The sequence below is a fragment of the Metopolophium dirhodum genome, chromosome 6, assembly GCF_019925205.1.
Source record: "Metopolophium dirhodum isolate CAU chromosome 6, ASM1992520v1, whole genome shotgun sequence".
Classification (NCBI taxonomy): Eukaryota; Metazoa; Arthropoda; class Insecta; order Hemiptera; family Aphididae; genus Metopolophium; species Metopolophium dirhodum.
Genome location: NC_083565.1, coordinates 28,913,804 through 28,934,930, shown reverse-complemented (window position 1 = coordinate 28,934,930; position 21,127 = coordinate 28,913,804). Strand labels below are relative to the sequence as shown.

Genomic DNA, 21,127 nt, shown 5'->3' with positions numbered 1-21,127 from the left:
CTTTTTAATGTGCAGTAAAATAAAATAAAAAACATGGGTACATTCTTGTACTATAATTATTGTTTTAATTTTAAAATTTTAAACATAACACATTGTTATTTAGACATTTAGTAATAGTTTTAACTTATATAAATAAACTGTACTTTTGTACATAAAACTATTACTATAGACTATAGTACTGAAAGAGATATCGCTTTGGCCATAGCCCATAGCTTATAGGGACGCTTTAAAAATAGATTATCAATTGTAAACATTACATATCACTATACCAGTATCGGCAGTAGATCGTGATCGGAAATAACGTCAAACGGTTATTCCAGCCACAGATATATTTAATAATATAATATAATAAATATATTATTATATCTGTGATTCCAGCCACTAACAATGTCCCACCGATAAAGCCGCCGCGACAGAAATACAGAATTGATAATATTTTGTAAACATTATCAATAATATCGTATATAGGTTTATTTTTATAGCTACTAAATTTCAAAAGAAGCTATACATTTTTTTCCTTTTAGTTCTAAAAATGATTTAATTACTTTTATTTAAAAATAAATGAACGAAAAAAATCGTTCATGTCCCTCTAAAAAGTGAACGAAACCAAAGGAACGGATTCCTTTGAACACGTTCCTTCCGAGCACTGGGTATACAATATGATTAGTGGTGACCAAAAATTGCAGTATATTTTATTGAAATTTGGTGGGTATCTAACAAAAACATTGAGTTTCGTCGATGTTGTAAATGTATACGTGTATATTTTACAATTTTATATTTCTAAAATATACTAAGAAAACGATAAAAACGTCGTAAATACGCGATGAACGCGGCGGTTGTGTGGTAGGTAGCACTGTCGTGGTTGCCGCCGCCGCCGGTGAACGCTTACGAAAATCTGATAGTGGCGACCGTAATCATTATCATAGTATCATTATTCATTTGGAGTTCAGACGCCTGCGGATCTTCGTGTGTGTTACTCGCGTAATCACGTCATTCGTTTCTTGTTTGTGAAATAATCCAACCAATTCGCTTACGCTACTTCTATTCGCCCTTCTATTTATCATCATGCCAAGGTAAGTACTTGTCACAATAACGATTACGAAATGTGGAAGAATTGCACATCTCATCTCGCATTATCTTCCTGTGTGCGAACCCGATGGTATGCGTTATTCGGTGGCTATGTATTTTGATTTAAATCTATCATCGATAGCCCTAAAAAACACCACTAGGGGCGCTAAAATCTGCCACATGTGTTTGTGTACAACGTTACACGACATTACTAATCCGGGTGGCCGTATTATTGTGTGCGGGCTTGTGAGTTGTGGTTAGTAATGTCGTGTAACGTTGTAATCACCAGTGTTGTATAGTAACGTAACGCAAATTACAAATTACTGTAACGCAATTACTTTTTCAGTAACGCAGCAGTAATTTCATTACATTGTAGGTACTTAAGTAACGCAATTGTTACAAAATTACTTTCTATGAAGCAACGCACTAATGCGTTATTTCCCACGTTATTAAAATAATAGTTTTTAATGTATTACAAAAACAAGCCAATAGGGATATCCCAGGAATAATAAAAAATCAATTATATTTATTTTTGATTCCGATAATAGTTAACAATATTATTAAACATTCCAGGAATAAATGTTATCACTTTATTAGCAGAAAGAAAACAGTTTGGTTTAAAAATAAAATTTAATTAAAATTTATTATGATTTATGACTTGTGACTATATACCCATATAGGTGTGATGATTGTACATTTGTATATAATAGGTAGGTCTTTTATCACTAGGTCTATGATTGTAAGATATATACATAATAATTAGTAAGTAACGTTATTTGTAACGCACTACTTTATTAATGAAAAAGTAATGTAACATGATAAAAATAGTTTTAGGTAACAAAAATGTAATTTAAATAAAAATATTTGAAGTGACAAGTAACATAATTTCATTACTTTTTAAAAGTAATTTACCCAACACTGGTAATCGCTAATTACAGTTATATCGCCTCGTCATCTACCAAGACTACATATTTTGTGCCACCGAAAAACTGGCCACTGAGCAATCTATAGTATTTTTAATCAATGATAGTACATACTAATTATTGGCTTATAAAATATATTATTTAATATTGTTAGCTAATAAATAATAAGGCACAACCAACTTCATTTCAATATAGTACTACAATGCTTCATTCTTTTTAACTACTATTTTGTAAATAGTGAACATTCAGCCATCAAACCTTTCAAACAAAGCTTACTAATATTTAAAATGAGGGAACATTTTAATAAAAAAAAACTCATAGGTATATGAGTTAATACAATTTATTTACTAATTGACGGTAATAAATAGTATTTATTAGGTACTAATTAATATTTTAAATACATCAGAAAAAAATCTTTTTGCAATATTTCAAATACTTTTTTTTAACAGTATATAGGGTTATTTTTTAAGCATGCTCACCTTATTTATAAGATTTAATTATACATTTTTATATTCAAATTCTGATTTTTGGAATTTTTAAATACACATGGAGACTATATTTTTGAATATTTAAGTTTTTTTATACCAGTTACATATATATTTTTGGAGAAATCAAATTGATAAAGGTGTTATTTACACAATCTGTCGTTCTTGTTTTGTGGATTAAGGTGTTATTGTATTATATCCCCTATTATCATAATAATAGATAAATTTATATTTTAATTTTGGGTGTTAACTACAGTCTACAGTGCATCAGAAAGTTATTACCAAATTTATAGTAAAAATACCATTGCGTTTTGTTCACATTGTGCCCATCGTCAATATTATAATATTGTTTAATGCAGTTTAAGAAATTGAGGTTAGTATAAAATGTATTATTATATTCGAGTGATCTGAAATCTGAATACCTTGCCATTTCAGAATTTCTTGTATTGTATATTTTGTTTGCGTTTTATGGTAAAATACTTAAAATATGTATTCTCGTAGTAAATTATTGGTTGAAAAAGCCCTAAAAAATAATATAATTTATGAAGAAAGTGACGTCACTTCTAATTCTCGAACTAAACGTAAAAAGAAAATAATAAACTACTACAATGTTAGTGATACAGGTTAGTACTTACTTCAAATACTTTTATCCTACAATTCCTACCTAAATTGTATTTAATTATATTATACGTTGTTTTTTGGTCTCTTTTACAGACTCTGATTATATAAATAATTATCAAGTGATGAATATTACTTTCCTGATTCTTTAAAGGAGAAATACATTGGCTTTTATGATGGCAGGTTTATAGTACATAATATCTCATAATACAAATATTAATAATAATAATAATCATATTAATAAGCTAAATATTTTTATTCTTAGATGAGTTGAGCATAAGTCTTGTACTTAATAGTCCAGTGTCTTCAACCACTTATCGACATGGTTCAAATACAACTGTAGTACATAAACTACAATCTAATGATTATCAACTTGAAATAAGTAAAAATAATACTTAATATAATTTTTATAAATACCTACATAATATTACATAGTAATTGGAGAAAATATTATAATATTATTATATTTTATTTAGTATAATATATTATAATAATTTCACCATTTTAATTTTTTTTATTATTAATATATTTTATTATTTATTTAGATACTCAATATCAAACTTTTATTGATACAAAAAATCCTTATACCTATAATATAACAGATTTACTAACTACATCAAAACAAAAAAAAAAATACAAATAAGCAAGATGATTCTATCAAAATTATTGTTGGTATACATTTGTTGTAATATCAGTAACATTTAAAAATATTCATATTTATATAGATAATACTAATACTTTTCTCTACAGATCCAAATGTTGATACCATACCAGGGACTCCTCAAGAGAACGAAGACTACATTATTACTCCTTTTATAGAACCAGTTATTGTAAGAAGACTAGACTTTGATATTCCTCATTTGATTAATACAGGTAATTTATTTATTTATTACTTTTAATATGTATATGTTACGGGCAAAATAGACTTTTGGGTAATGTTTACATTGACTGGGTATCATGGTACTGCCCGATTATGACGGGCAATGTAGGCGAATTTATACATTACCCGGACTGTATAGAATTGCCCAGTAAAGCTTGGGCAATATAAACCAAAAGTTTTTATTTTATAATTATAAACCTTAATAATCTTATCAATTTTGTTAGTTACTTTATTAGTTGAATATTATTACAAAAAATTGTTGTCCATATCCGTGACGTCACTGTTATCTATGCATGTCTCTGTGATACTATTCTGTATTATTAGCAATACAATAATATTGATAGCAATATTGAATATAATAAGATTCGTCGTCTTCTTAATAATTTAAATAATTTTTTTATTTACTTATTATTAAATAATTATTAAAATGTTTAAATATGAAGTTTGCGATTCAAATTATACTTCTATATCCGGTTTAAATAAGCACCATAGGATTAAACATAAAAATATACCAAAAAAAACCTATATTTTTGTAATAACTTAAAGGCAAATTTAATTAAAAAAAGAACATTTCAACAATAAAAATAATAATAATATTATAATATAGGTACTTAATATAATTTTTAATATTAAAAAAAGTTGAAGTGTAATAAATTACAAATTACTTATTGGGTTGTATACAAAATTTATTAAATTTAATGGTTCACTAAAAATGTAATGGACCAATCATGGGCCGCTAAATCTTGTTTAAGGGTCCATTAGCTCACTAATTGATTCATTAAATGTTTTGTGCAACCCAGCATTAAGGACTACCTAGTAGTCAGTTAATAAATGTTGGTTACAGTTATAATATACAGCTCTGACATAATATAAAAAAAATATTATATAATGTAATATCAAAAAATTGAATTGTCGATCATAAATCACTTAAAAAATTAAAATGTAAATAATTTATAAATAGGAGTGGTTAAACATTTGTGTATTAATTATGAATAATGTTTCATTGGAAGAATTCCTTAGTGATTCTCTAACATGCTTACTTTCAGTAGATGATAAAGTAGATGATTCAATTCTTTTCCTTTTCTTGGTAAAAAATCTGGTTTGAGGTTCGATATTTCTTTTCTTTCCCACATTTGAAGTATTTTTAAAATCTTTATTTTTGGCCAGTTTCGAAATTATTTTATTACATACATTGTTTTACTATATATTTTTAATCTATGTCATTTAACTTTGTACGATTAACCATACTAAGTATTGACTCAAGTTTATGTGAAATTTCTGTATTACCATCATTTTCATCTAACTCTGGTTGAGTTTCATTTTGTTGTAGGAAACCATTATCAACAACTAATTCAGATGATGAAATTTCTGGTTTACATTGTAATAAAATATATTTTTTTGTTTAGCACATGCATGAATATGCTTGCAAATATTAAAGTAAATTACATTATTCATGCATGAGCACTTAAGTATAAACACATATTATATAGCATTCAACACAAGTCAAAACACATTCACTGCATGATAAATTGGTTTTCTCAACTTTATTGAACATCATAGTTTGTCGTAGAATTAACCAACCAGTAATTCATCATTGTTAATAATTAAAAAATGTAATTATAAAATAACTTACTGTAATGTATCTAAACACTTACTTTCTTAAGTATTAAAATTTAACAAAGTTAGCTCAACATTAATATTATGAGATTTCAAATGTTCAATTAATCCAGTCATTGTAAAAAATTACTTGGTATAATTTGCAAATGAACATAACATGTTTAATCGTTGATCATTTAAATGAGTTCTGACAGGTTTAATTAAATTTGCCTTCAAATCAAATGAATCTTCACAGTTATTACAAAAATACAGGTTTTTTTTTTAGGTATATTCTAATGTTTAATCCTATGGTGCTTATTTAAATCGGATATATAAGTATAATTTGAATCGCAAACATTTAAACATTTTAATAGTTATTTAATAATAAGTAAATAAAAAAATTATTTAAATTATTAAAAAGACGACGAATCTTATTATATTCAATATTGCTATCAATATTATTGTATTGCTGATAATACAGAATAGTATCACAGAGACGTGCATAGATAACAGTGACGTCATAGATATGGATCCGACAAAAAATTTTTCCTGCAAAAAGACATTCGTCTAAACCTTCTTCAGTTTTTAATTTATTAATTATTGATATTGGAAGTACCGATTAGTCTATTAGTTGTATAATCTCATACCTATTACAATACCTCATACCTGTCCTCACTATATCTACTTCTTCTTAACTGTTTAAAAATTCACTCATATAGTATTTTTAATAGCTCAAGTTAAACAATGTTCAATTTACTACGGGCTGAGTATACTTGGACCGGTCAAAGTATAACCCTGCCAGGCCAAAATAGTATTTTAATATATTGCCCAAAAACAGTGGGCAAAGTACATAGACCGGGAATGTAAACATTGCCCGAAAGTCTACTTTGCCCAAAACATATATATATATGTGTATTTTTAAACACCAGATATTATAGAAATTATTTATAGAAATTTTTTTTCAGATAATAACCAAGATGATTTACAAATAGAAGATGACATTAATAAACAAAAAAACAGCAGGAAAAGAGAAAATTAAAGAAAATTGGGAGGAGAATAAAACGACCTTACAGAGATCTTAAGGAAAAGAATAAACATCTCCGAAAGGAAAAATTATTCCAGCAAAATCTATTAACAAACATCAATCGTATCAGCTCCAATGCCGTTTGCAATTATTCACAAATGTAAATATTGAATCAAGAAATAATTTATTTAATGCTTATTATAAAATGGATGTAAGTATAAAAAAAATTCATATATTTTTAAGAGTATAAAAATTGGAAACAGCCTGTAAAACAGTTAGTAGTACACCAAAGAAAGTAAGATCTCTCACATTCCAATATTTTGTCAAAACCGAAGAAAAGGGCGTAAAAGTATGTAAAACTGCTTTTTGTGAAATTTATCAAATTGGTTGCAAAAAAAAAAAATAGAATTGATTCAAAACCAACTCAAATTTGATGTTTCACCTCTTTTAAATAGAAGAGGTAAACATGAAAATCGTCCAAATAGGATATCTGACTTAACTATTAAACACATTATGAATCATATTGATAGTTTTCCTGCCGAGTCATCATATTATTCAAGAAATAATAACCCAGGTTAGTTTCAAATGCATTTGAAGCCAAACACAATGATAAAACAAAAGTATTACTAGACTACCATTTGCTACCTAACTATGGAAATTCAACAAACCATGCCACTACCTAAGATTTCAACATCAAAAGCTTTTTATCTTCGCCAATTATGGTTTTATAACTTTGGTGTTCATACATTATCTGCGGAAAATGGACACCAACCATTTATTTTTACATGGACTGAGAATATAAGAGGCAAGGAAGTAGTGAAGTTGGCAGTTGTTTGTTATATTTTGTTCAAATTATGAAAACTATAGCTTTGAAAAATGTATCACACCTTATTGTTTGGTCTGACTCATGTGTAGGACAAAAATTTCAATATTATATGTTTATACCAATATATGATTATTAAAGGTTATTTTCATACTATAGACCATAAGTTTCCAGAGGTAGGTCATTCATATTTGGACTTTGATCGTGATTTTGGAAAGATAGTAAAGAGACAAAGAATACATCAAAATATTTATACACCTGAGCAGTACCGAAATATAATAAAAGAAGCTTCAAAGAAAAATGCAGCCATTAGCGACATGGAACACCATTTTAAAAGTATAGAGAATATTGCAACAAAATTATGTTTGAAAAATAAGAAAAAAAACTCCGAAGGTGAAAAAGTTTGTTTTCGTGTTGGTATTAAATTGTTAAGTGTTACTATTCTTGGAATGTATCAATATTAAGAAGATTTGAATGAGGAGACACCATTTTTAACCGTGAATATATGTAAAGATAAAATGAATACCCTAAGAGGAATGTACATTGACTGAACACATAAAGCCCACTACTATATCTAATGAAAAAATTGAAAATTTGAAATCTCAATTACAGTTTGTTCCTGAAGAACACAAATGGTTCTATGAACAGTTATTATAAATTTATTTTTGGAAAAAGTATTACTAATATTTCATATATTTTAATAAAAGTTCATGATTTTGTAACACCTTTGTTACATATTTCATTTTATTTATATTAACTTGTTCGGTAAATGAATGTTGTTAAGTTACTAAATTAGGTATAGATCTTTCCTGAGTAGAAATAGGAGTATAAAATTTCAGAATGTTATTTATGACTTTATAATATATAATTTTTGTTTTCAAAAATTTCTTAGCATTGAACGGTTAAAAAGTTCCAAACATTTCTATAATTAAACCGCTAGAACTGTCTTCCTGAATAATTTCAAAATAATGAGTTATCCCCTTTATCCACTGATCCCTTCAACTATGTTTATGATTCAGTGGCCTGTTGAACTAATTTCTGGTGAGGAGGAAAAATGTATATTGAGTACTCAGCCCTCCCCCTTTACCATCCTAGAAACAGTAAATAATAGAAAAAAATATAATGGTAAAATATTTTATTTGAATAATAATGATTTTTGTAGTAATGCCGAAATTGATGCATATTTATTTAAAGCCTCTTCTATATTTTACGGGGTGTTATGCCGTAGGTTACATAATGAAGATAAATAATTGTATACATAGTATTTTTTTTATGATATAACTAGGCATTTTAAGGCAGAGGCCATTGAGAACTTTTTCTTTGTTGTTCCGTATTAATAATGTATTCTATTTTATGTTTTTGGAATTCTAGGTATTCTTAAATGATAATAATATGTTGAATGGTTAAATAAATAAGCCATTTACTGCATATGGTAATTCAAAAGGATTTATTCAGTTAAATCCCAGATCAGGTATATATTTATGGTTGAATTCTGTACAATAATAAACCAATTTTTTTAGTAACTGATTCTTTAAACTTTAATTTTTGACTTCTTGTGTACTGGTCCTATGTCTGAAATAAGAACGACAAGGGTTTTTTTAAAAATAAATTATGATGTAAATTTGGGTCCATAGCAAGTTCAATTTAAAAATTATCTAAAGTTATTTGAAATATTTACAATCATCAATATACATATAGGAGACTGCCCCTATTCACTCATTAACGCCCAGACCAAACCGCTGGGTCTAGAGACTTGAAATTTTGTACAGAGGTTCCTTAAGCAATGTCGGGGCGCACTAGTAAAGGATTTTTGGAAATTCCACCCATAAAGGGGAAAATAAGGGGTTGAAAGAATACAAGAGTGGTGCCATCTATCAAGCAATATTTAATTTAAATATACAATATTGGTTTTAAAATATAAAACTTACGTATTTAATATTTGGAATAGTGGTTCCTTTATTGATCTAGATGTGCAATAAGATAGGATTTTCTGATATTCATATTTTAAATTAAAAATTTTTTTTTGTTTATTAATGGTTGCTTTTGTTGCAGGTTATATTTACAAATTATTTCATAAAACTAGGTACAATTACACCAATTTGTCTGTAAAAATAAAATAAAATATATTAATATATAAATATTAAATGCTCTTAAGAATGTGGGATCTTAAACTATGACTTCAATACTATTTTAGAGACCTACACTGTATAAATATTTTTTTGAACTACAAAGATATACTAATATTATAGTAATATAGGTTTTATTTTATCATCCACTTTGCTGTGTTCACAATCTACCGCAGGTAGATTGCCTACCTGATTATATACTGTTAACAGTTCACATAACCATAAGAGAGTCTCATGGGCAACGCCACGCGGGATGGCTAGAAATTTAATTATAATATGATTTGGCTTCCATATGCACAGCGAATTATACCCAAAAGGAGTTAATTAATCAAAATTTTTTCCCGGGCAACGCCAGGTTATTCAGCTAGTGAAATATAATACATAGTACCCAGATACTTATTTCAAAAATATGTTTTATTGAATTTATTAATGAAAATAAAGTTAATATTTTACAAGATAACAAAAATCATACCATATTTGTCTTTGTGACACTTTCTTTTTAATTTTTTTTACAACAATTTTAGACAAATAATAATAAAAAAAAATATTATATTATTTTGGATTTTAAAATGTTTAATACCTTTCATATTTGAATATGAATGTAATGTTCAATATATTTGTATAATAAATCTATAATTAGGTAGGTACATCTTATCGTTTAATTTTAATGTAATTTTGTAACTCAAATAAATAATTTAACAAATGTTTTTCTGGTATACTGCTAATTGATATTGTACTATGACTATAACTATTGCCGACACTTGATATATTACATAATATATTAATATATTCATTTTTGATAATAATTTAAGATGGGACCTACATATTGATAATGCAGTGTAATAAAGCTATGTGTGATAATATATAAATAATACATTTATTAAACTTGAAGACTTGTTATCAATTCAAATTATACGTAATACTTATTTTTCTTTTTATCGATTAATTTTCCTATAGGGTCTTCTGATAATACATTAAATAAAATAATACATTCACCTTTAATAACACAAATTGTTGTCATTGTATATTTGTATTAATATTAATGAAAAATGAAAATAAAGATTAATAAATAGGTTCCAAGTCAGTATTTGAAATAACATTCTTGATTGAATGATTCTGTTCAAACTTTAAATTAACAGGCGATATTTATACACTTAAAGAGTTATATCATTATTTTAAAAAAATACTGATTAACTATATAAATGTGACTTTAGATTGATTCATTTATCTTTTATTTAATATTACACTACAGATTGTAGATAACCATTTACATTTTAAAGTTACTTGTAAATTATTTTGATACATTTAACTGATGAATGCCAAACATCATATTTTAACATAGTGTATTCCGAGTGCTACAAAAGTGTAATAGTTAAGAGCTGAAAGTAACCGTTAGTAGGTTTAAACTAAGGCCTCATCTGTGTCCATTCAGTTAATTGTTCATTTTTATATTACATATTACAATAATATATTAACAGTCTAGTAAGTTTTGAAGAATTATAGTACAACATATTCATACCAAGTTCTGAACATTGGACATTGGACATTGGACTTTGATTTTTGATTACGTTGCTAAAAACAAAAATAATCAAAAATTAAAATGTTGTAAAAATGGATTAAATTCAAACTTCTAACATAAAATTTAAAAAAAATAATTTTGAAAATCACGGTCCAATGCGCTCTGAAAGAAGTCTTTCTCTATCTAACAAAAAAAAAAAAAAATACGAAAATCGAACCAATCTATGAGACGTAAGAGTTTTTCCTGTAAGGCATGTTTTTGAGCAAAAAAACAGGTAGCGCGCAGGCCCCCACAGCTTTTGTTACATTTTCAAGCTTTTTTACCCAATAAATAAAATTTATCTAAAATAGTATACTCAGAAATACTCTATAGTAACATGTGTATAACAAAAATTCTATTATTATATGAAACGTCGTTTTTTCTGCCGCCACAGCCTTTCAGAAATAACCATGTGTAGGTACATGAAGTTAACCCAACAGAGAACAATAAATTATGGAATATTGACCACATAGTAGATTAAATCTATTCTGCGTATTGACTATCAAGATTGCCTATATTTTATATTTTACGAGTTTACGACTACTTGAAATTTGGTTATACTATCATATTATTATATGACTATCACGACCTAAAATAGTAGGTACTAATATTTATAACCAATGATAGAATAAACCGGAAACGAACAGGTATTGAGTAGGCTTGTGTGGTAGGAGGAATTAAAAGAATGCGCGGGAGAAGAATGGGGAAAGTGCTAATCTAGCACATCCTATATTCATCGTATAAACAAGATGAATATTATCTAGCACTAGATTCGCACTTGTCCCCCCCCCGCATAGGCCTACTCATAACCATAAGCGTGATTAAACTTTCGTTTCCAGTCAATTTTATCTTAGTCCGTGATTACTATTGACAGCTGCATATACATTTGATAATATTTTGTAAGCAGTGTTGGATAAGTTACTTTTAAAAAGTAATTAAGTTACTTTACTCGTAACTTAGAGATAAATGTAATTAAATTACTTTATTCGTTACTCAAATAAAATTGTAATGACTAATGAAATTACTTTATTTTTTTTTTCAAATTTCTAGGCAATTATTATTCTGCAGGCAATAATGTAACTTTCTAATAAATATCTTTCTTCTTATATCTTCTTTCTTGTAATATTCTAATGCAAATTCTAAATATAACTAATAAGTTATTTCAAATTGAACAGTTTTTGTACAACACTATGTTCTTTATAAAACCTACTTAGTTTAGGAGCGTATAAAACTTATTAGTCAACGCTAGATATTCATAGGAAATGTTCTAAGAAGACACCTACCTATTTAGAGGAATCAAATTAAATAATACATTTAATTAACTGTTCTTGTGATTTACAGACTTACAGTGTAATTCGACATGTCAAATGTCAAAACCATTGTAAAGTAAACCGAATTGTGGCGAGTTAACATTAAATATAAATACATATTAGATTAGTAAACATAACAACACCCGCACATAGACGAATTTTTTTTTTCAATTCACAATAGGTAGGTATTAGGGTACTTAATAATTCGAAACTGTAACGCGTTATTCTATAGAAATTACTTATCAAAAGTAATTTCCATAACATTTTCGTTACATGGAAATAATTCTAATGAAATTATGTAACGCGTTACAAGCAAAGTAACGCCGTTACAGTAGCGCGTTACTTTCATTACGTTACTACCCAACACTGTAAGTCATGCTGATGGTTTGCAAATGCTTAGGTTTATTTACGTAATTTAATTTAAATCGTAAATATATAATTATTAATATTGATAATGGTATTTAAGATACATATTTTTAATTAAAACTTCAATCATTGATATTTCACTTTCAATACTGAAACATATTTTATTTTTTGTAGCTTTGAAACAGTATGGGTTGTTAAATAAGTGAAATCTATTATTATTATAAAACATTATTATTTAAAAATATATACCTTCAATGTGAACGTTGTATTTCTAATCTCATGATGAAAAATAATTTTTATTTTTCAGAAAGCAAAATTTTTCAAAAAAGTATGTCGATGAAAAATTCAAACATCTTGTTTTTTACAAATGTGTAGTTAATCTGACAAGAGAAGACATAGAAATTAAAAAATTGTAAGTTAATTTATATATTTTGTATATGACTAGGAAGGTATTGGTAATACGAACATTGCAAATTTGCATTTTGAGGAGGAACTAAACCGAAACCGAACTTTTTTGAATTTAACGTATTAATAGCGTATTTAATTTTTTTTATTCCAAACCGAAATTTTAAAAACCAAAAACTTTTTAAATATATAATTTTTATAAAATGACGACGAATAATAAAAATAATATATTCACCCCTACAATCATTTTATTATCTTTTTTTTGTCAAATTCCGTAGTTATGAATTTTTCGAGTATTTTCATCTGTAAAAAGATCAATAAAATGTTCACTGTGATTTATCTCTTTATTGGAATATACTATTTAAGAGAGCCAGTCCATCCATAAGAATAGATAATATATTGATCTAAGTTGTACTTCTAGTTCAATTGTTGGGTGTTAAGTTGTCTTGTCTCTTTTGTCCATTACAACAATTTTCTCAAATCACTCCTTATATCCGAAAGTCTTTTTTTTTAATTTAAGAAATTATAATATATAATATAGTATTATCACGATGGTTGCTTATTGTCAAGACGAACAATAAACATTTCGAATATACCATTATATCCTAAATAGTAGAATGGGTAGACTGCGCACTCATTATATCCTTTCAGCTTATCTATTAAGCATTTGTATTAGTTTAATTTTCGAACAAGTCGTAACATTACCAATGAGGCAGATTTATACTTTAAATAAATAATTCTATATAGCCCTTTTATAATCTATGATTAAATACAAATAATACATTTTTTAATACGTAGATATTATGAATAATAATATGACGTTTAACTCTAAATACTTATTTAAGATTTGTAATTTTATCAATTCTCAGGAGCTTGGAAAATACAGTCAAGGAAGATGGTAATACATCTAAACAAAAAAATATATCAATAGACGAGGAGCCTGTTAAAAAAAAACAGAAGTTGGATACAAATGAAATAGATATTTTGAAATTGGAATCTAGAAAGGGAGGAACTCGATCAAAACTCAAGTCTTCATTAAATTCCAATAATGAAATTGCTTCTACCAGTACAGAGGAGGTACCCATGGTTATTGATTGCGCTACTGAATCTGTGAACTCTTCTGCTGAAAATGCAAGACCTAAGATCTGGGTTAAGGATTTTAATGAAATGATAAATGAATTATATTTAAGTAGTACCAACGTAAATGAAGCTAAACCACCTGTAGATGACAAAAATCACGCAAAATGGAATTTAATTGAAATTGAAAAATTACATAATGAGTATTTTAGCAATTCCGTACAAATTAATATTGTGACTATTGCAAATATACTAAACGCAATTTCAAATTCTAACGAATATCTCAAAGAACGATTGGATGAATCTACTAAGAAAAGATCTGAGGCTGAAAAAATTAAATATATATGTGATGCCCGCCGATTACATGAAAGATATAATACAATTTTAGAAACTAAGTTGAAGAACAAATTTATAGACATTACATCATCTTTTAAAGAATCGGAATTCTATTCAGCATTTATAATGTTTTTTCTAAGTATACTAAATGTTCTTCAAGTTTTGGATCAGACAAAATTCGGTCATAGTCAAGAATTCTTTGAAATTGTTAAACAATTGCTGCCGGAAAGTTTGATAAATAATGAATGTAACCATCCCAACATTTTTGCAACGTTCCAGTCAATAAAATTTTATTCTGACTGCATGAATGTACTAAGTGTTATTAATGATAGTCGGGATACTGACCCTGGAGTCGCTGATCGCATGCCATTGTATTTTTTAAAGACGGCAAACAGCCTGGAATATTTTAAAGCAGTAATTAATGCCGTCACCAGTGATTCAAACGAAGACCTTTCATTATTAATTGATAATGCTACTTTTAATTGTTACTATAATTCAGATCGTACAGATCCTGTGGTTTCATCAACTGTACAGCATTCAAATTACAATTTACCTTCGACAGAAACAATTCAAAGCCCTATCAACTCTAATGAAACAATGCATCACTGGTTCCTTTCTAAAAATCAAGATGGAACTTACCCGTAAGTTATTTTTAAAAAATCTAATAAATGTTATGGACCGTTTAGTTGCCATACAATATAAGATTTAGACACAATTTCAGTATACTTAAACCCCCTAAAGGGATTTTGTATCCATACTGATTTTAGTTTACCCCCTCTCTACCCATCATCTAGTTATCATGGTCGCCAATAACAATGTAACTATAGTATCTATATTTATTCAATTTATATTACCAGACATTTTGACAGTTTCTAGGCTATTGATATGGCAGAACCTAATATGTAGTAAGAATATTATATCATTACTTAGTATGTACTTGTAATTATTTTTTTACGAAAGCAGGCAATATATATTAGTACGAGTATTATTAATAGTAATGGTATTTTATTATAGTTATTTTTTGCGTAGTTAAGTTCTTTGACATAAATGTCCTAAAGGAATACAAATTCTAGATGCTGATTTTCAAACACACATGTTTGTATGTCTTGTATTTTGTTTTAAAATGATATTGAATGTATCCCTGTTTCCCGGAGCTACCTTCAAAAGTGAAATTGGTTTTTCCTGCCTAACAATCAGTTGCTTTAATTACAGAAAACAGTTTCATTGTTCTGCTTTGCAAGGATTTATTTGGAATTCAAGTACACGTGTTAAATATATCCATTTTCACTGTAGCTTAAAACCACAATAACATTAAATACATAAAACCCCCCAATAAAGTTTTAAAAAAATGGCAATTTTTACGCAAAACTAGTTTTTGAAAAAATCAATTTTATTTTTTAGTAGGTACTAACTTAAAAATAAATAACCGTAGATACTTTAAATTTTCAACAATTGTTTATATTAGCATTTCCATACAAGGTCAAATTTAAAAAAAAGCGGGTGTGTGGATGTCGCTCTGCTGTTCAGTAGATTATAAGTGGGTCTCTGTATAATGGATTATATTATATTTGAATTCAATGATATCATATCATTGCATACGAAAAACGATTCTGAGCGGAGACGGTTCATCGATCTGGATATTTTATATTTTTATCATATTTTATTATAGCCTGTATATTGATTTGATACCTATTGTAAATTACAACAAAATAACTAAAATCGTTATTTTTATTCGTTTCTATGGTGATGAACAAAGCGTTGGAAAATAAAATCCCATTTTTACCGGTTTTTTTGTAATTTGTCGGTAGATTTTCCCGTGGCATTAAATAACTATGGAGAAAATCGAAAATGACCTTTCTAAAGTACCATCTTGATCTAATTTGCTAAAATATAAGATACTATATATTAAAATCGAAACCTTCCTTCTAGTAAAAATTTTGTATACAGAATAAAAAAAAAAAAAAAAATAAACACCATTGCAAAACCACTAAAATATTTTACTCTTTTAGAGTTATTGATATAGGTTTAATATTTATTTTTTTAGTTTTTTTTCAAGCTAAAAAACTTTAAAGATTTAATACATGGTATCTCATATTTTTTTATTAGTAGTGTAGGAAGCTAAACCTCTGAGGTGGCTAAATAACATAAAGAAAAAAAGCATATAAAGTATTGATTTATTTTTATTTATTGTAAACATTCATGGTCGTACTGCGTCGTGGTCGGTAACACGGCGCAGACTAACTGTAGACGACTGGTGGACTAGGAGACAGTATAATAATAATACTATTACTATTATATTATTAATACACGAAATTATTATAAACAAAAATACCTAACCGTCGGGATATGCCCCGTCGTCGGTGCGATAAGCGCGCGACGACGACTGAACAGAGTCCCGCAGCTGTACACAAAATAATAAGACAAAATAAAATAAAATCACACAGCAGTTAAAAAATGTTAAAGTTACATAGGAAGAATTTTCAATATAAGAATTTTACGTCCAAATGTTGACTAAATTCATCAAAATCACGATAATTTCAAATAGTATTGTAGTTTAAAAATTATAAAATATTTATTTTTATTGCTAATGATTGAAAATTCAAAACAAAGGTTCTCATAAGTAGTTCATACTATGATCAAAAAATTTAAAAAAATACAAGTGGTTACCCACTTCCTCCCTTATTTTTGTTCTGAGTATACGTTTTATGTTTGCTCTTAAATACGGAAAAACATAAACATTAACACAGCACTAATATTTTTGTCAAAATCGATTTTGTTATTCTAAAAATATCATCTATTGGACTTTTTTGTTACTACAGCTATTAGTTCATCGTATTTAGTCATATTTAGTATCCAAAATGCATTTTTCAAAATATTTAGACTAAGTTTAAGCACTTTGTTCCATGAACCTCTTCCTACCCGTAAATGGTACATTGGTATTGTTAATAAGTTAATAACATCTAGTAATATTATAATAATATGTAATAATTATTATTTAATAAATATTTTATTATTAAGTACCAATTATACCTTAATATACTGATTCCCTGATTTATAGTTGTAATTAAAATATCAATCAAAGTTTCTAAGTTATATTAGGTATGTGTATAAACTTTTAGTAACTTTAATTACATCTGTAATAGTCAGATTAATTTTGATTAAGTTGTAGAGGTGTAAATACGTATTATAATTAATATACTAAACCTCTGCTTTTTAAAATTAACAATATTTAATATCTTAATTATTAGAAAATTCAAATCCATAATAATTCTTACTATTGTAGTATAGTGCGTTTCACAACAACCGCGATTTAACGCTAATGCGCGTCGTGGCGGTTTTGACTCTAATCAGGGATTTTCAATCTAGGATAGATAAAAAGTGCGCGTTTTTTCTTTTTATATTTTGAAGTTGTTTAAAAATAATTAAGTGTAATATGAAACATGATTCGTTGATTATCTTGTTTAATTAATGTATAATTTGAAAAAATGTAAAATATTTGTTATCAATTTTAAATTTCCTGCGCATAACTACGTGTTTGTTTTAAAATCCCTAATGAAAAAACACCACAAGGCGCGTTAGTGTCGAGTCGAGTTTGTTGTGAAACGCACTATAGTATATGTATGTACTGTTGGACATATTTATTATAATTAAAATTGGAATTCCAGTATTAATTGGTTCTGTTATATTTTTAGGTATAAACCTGTGCTAATTGATAATAAGTTTCAAGTTATTGGCAATACTGCGGTCGATCCTTCGATTGTAACGAGTCAGCCATTAACTAGCTTCGACAAAGCACACTCTTCTTCACTACAAAAAAAAACTTTTAAAGTAATACCAACTAAAAAATGTGATGTTGTTATGCCAACTACTATTTCCAACAGTCCTTTGGTGCAAGTAACATCATCATCATCAATGGCTTCAACATTAACACCACCAAAAACTACATCTGGGAAATTTCAACAAAAGATTCAGAATAAGAAAACCGTGGCAAACAGTTCTCAAGCCGTATGCAATATTATTGTAATTGATAACAAACATTATCAATTGGTTAAGGATACATCAGGTCAATTGAGAGCAGTTTTTATGCCAACTATTTCTGTAAATCCTTTAGTTACAGTAACAGCATTGACGCCAGATACTACAACATCAACACCTACAATAACAACATGTCAATCAGTTAATGGGCCGTCAGGTCAAATGAGAGCAGTAGACAATGGTACTTTGTCACCAGCAACCGTTATTATCAGAGTATGTAAAATTCATCAATATATAATTTTTATAAACGCTTAACAATACATATTTTTTTAACATAATATTAGATTGTGAATAGATAATTTTTAAAAATCTGTGTTATAATTTATGACGAAAGTTTAAATATTTAAGTGATCTTTATAACCTGTTAAAGTGCTACACTAATTTATTGTTTTAATTCATGTTTGTGGTTTTGTAAAATCCATGTTACAACTACTAGTAACATACTTTTAATTGCATCCATTTTTTTTCATCAATATTTATACTATTAAATAGTGATGGTCCTAACTTGCTAAAAATGTACCAACCATATTGTTTAAATTATTGATAACTAACAAATGGCTTAACCGGCTACCACTATCGAATACTTTAGTAAAACCCTATTTTTGTATTATTGATATATACATTTTAATAACTCAGAAACTGCTAGTTTGAATTTTAATTAGGAGACATTTTAGTTTATAAAAATGATAGAAAATTTAATATATTTTTTTTAGTGCGACGAGGGACATTGCAACAAATCTGCAACAATAACGTGTAAATGTAGAAAGGTGAACTACTGTTCCGATAGCTGCAGAGTAAGAATATTTGAATATATTTGTTAAATAACTACTGATGTTATATATTGTAATTTATTACTATTGTCTTTTTTCTTCGTTTAGGCACGCCACTGGTATGTTCATTATACTGACTGTGAAGAAAGACAGACTCGATCCTAAACTTTCCATTACATGTGATATATTTATATGATAAAGTTTTTCATGAAAATATTTTTATTTTTATGTTTAAAATATAATGGATCATGTTTTTATAATTTAATGTTTCTTAAGTTTGTATAATTAATATTACGATTGATTACTAATATGTATAATCTAATATTACTACATAGTTTTTAGGATTCTATGTATTTTTTATATGTACCTACTACAGTCATTTTTGGTATTTTTTATGTTATATATCATCATTTTTACTAATTGTATTGCTATCTTACCTTGTATGTTTATATACCTAATTATACAAAGAGCTCAGTCGCTTATTTTATAATAATCAATAATATTGATTCTATTGAAGCTAGATTGTTTTAGGTATAGAATGTGAGGTAATGAGGTATCCAAGAACATTTAAAATAAAATTATTACTCCCAGGACTTGATTTTATTCTTGATGTACTTTATATTTGTAAACAAAAAAAAAAATAATCTCATTCTGTGGAGCAGTAGAATGTGCCTTTGGTACTAATCCTACTATAGTAGGTTCAGAATACCAACGAAAACAAAAGAAAAAGTACAAGAATAAAATATCTCAAAGCGTATACATATAACTATTTGACACATCGTTTTACTATATTTAGTTATAATATAAATAATTCTTGTATATTAATAATCTATATAAATTAAAATTAAACTGCGCATGTATATGAGCTTGAGATCAGCTTAGCTGATTTTGTTTATGTGTTCCTAATTGTTGGGACTAGCTTTGTACAAAAGAAAACTTAAGGAAAATTACAAGAAAAGGCAAAAACTTCCATAGATCGTAGTGTAGTTTGTTTAATTTTTTTTTGTTAGTTAGAGGATATTTTCTACAGGGTGCATTGTGAAAATTGAGAAGTGTAGTACTGTCATAATTAACCTTGGTATGATACGTGATATATAGGATCAAGTAGGATAATATTATAATATATTAGAATTCACGTATTCATCCGGACCTTATTATTCCAGAAAATATTTGTCCGGAACGTATATTTTCGGATTTTGTATTCGCGTAGAGTACTGAACCGTATAATCCCGGAATATACTCGTTCGAAACGTACTATACAACGTCTTCGTGTTAATGTCCGGTGAAGTATAATATTTTATTTTATACAGACAATGACACTTTAAAATGCAATTTTTTTGACAAAAATGAATTTAGCCTACTGTAGTACGAATGCCTAATACTAAAAAAAATCGAATTTAACATCCAGCTTTCAGAAATAATTTATCAGAACTTTTTAATGTTAGTTTACGAATAAAAGATCGATTGTAACAAATTATTGTAATTTATTGTAGTAGGCTTTTTCACAAACCAATTCTTTTAAAAAAAATTATTTGCACTATAATTTTTTTCTAATCTCCGTTATAAGTATATCACATTGTGTAGGTTAAGTTATAGAATTTTCTTATATTTACGATACACATTTCATTGAGACCATAAACAAAAATGTCAACAACTATTGAACAGTTATTGCTATTTTACCAAATAAAATATTTTGTCACCACATTATCTGTTTTTAAGTATACAGT

At 27.2% G+C, this 21,127-nt stretch overlaps 1 protein-coding gene and 1 long non-coding RNA gene across 2 annotated transcripts; both read left to right on the top strand.

The window, feature by feature from the left end:
* The first annotated feature begins 933 nt into the window (after positions 1-933).
* LOC132946807 (uncharacterized) lies at positions 934-19,985 on the top strand. Its single transcript, XM_061016886.1, has 6 exons — positions 934-1,073; positions 13,085-13,189; positions 14,052-15,236; positions 18,288-18,843; positions 19,344-19,424; positions 19,509-19,985. Exons 1-6 carry the CDS (start codon positions 1,066-1,068, stop codon positions 19,563-19,565), a joined length of 1,992 nt encoding a protein of 663 aa, XP_060872869.1. The 5' UTR covers positions 934-1,065; the 3' UTR covers positions 19,566-19,985.
* On the top strand, positions 3,690-7,330 carry LOC132947916 (uncharacterized). The gene is made up of 3 exons (XR_009664964.1): positions 3,690-3,766; positions 3,845-3,967; positions 6,536-7,330. It is a non-coding gene; the product is annotated as an uncharacterized LOC132947916 (long non-coding RNA).
* Positions 19,986-21,127: the final 1,142 nt, after the last annotated feature.

Excerpts from the sequence above, each read along its gene's own strand:
- LOC132946807 (XM_061016886.1), top strand. Across the intron at positions 15,237-18,287 it reads AATCAAGATGGAACTTACCC|GTATAAACCTGTGCTAATTG; the intron begins GTAAGTTATTTT and ends TTATATTTTTAG. Across the intron at positions 18,844-19,343 it reads CAGCAACCGTTATTATCAGA|TGCGACGAGGGACATTGCAA; the intron begins GTATGTAAAATT and ends TATTTTTTTTAG.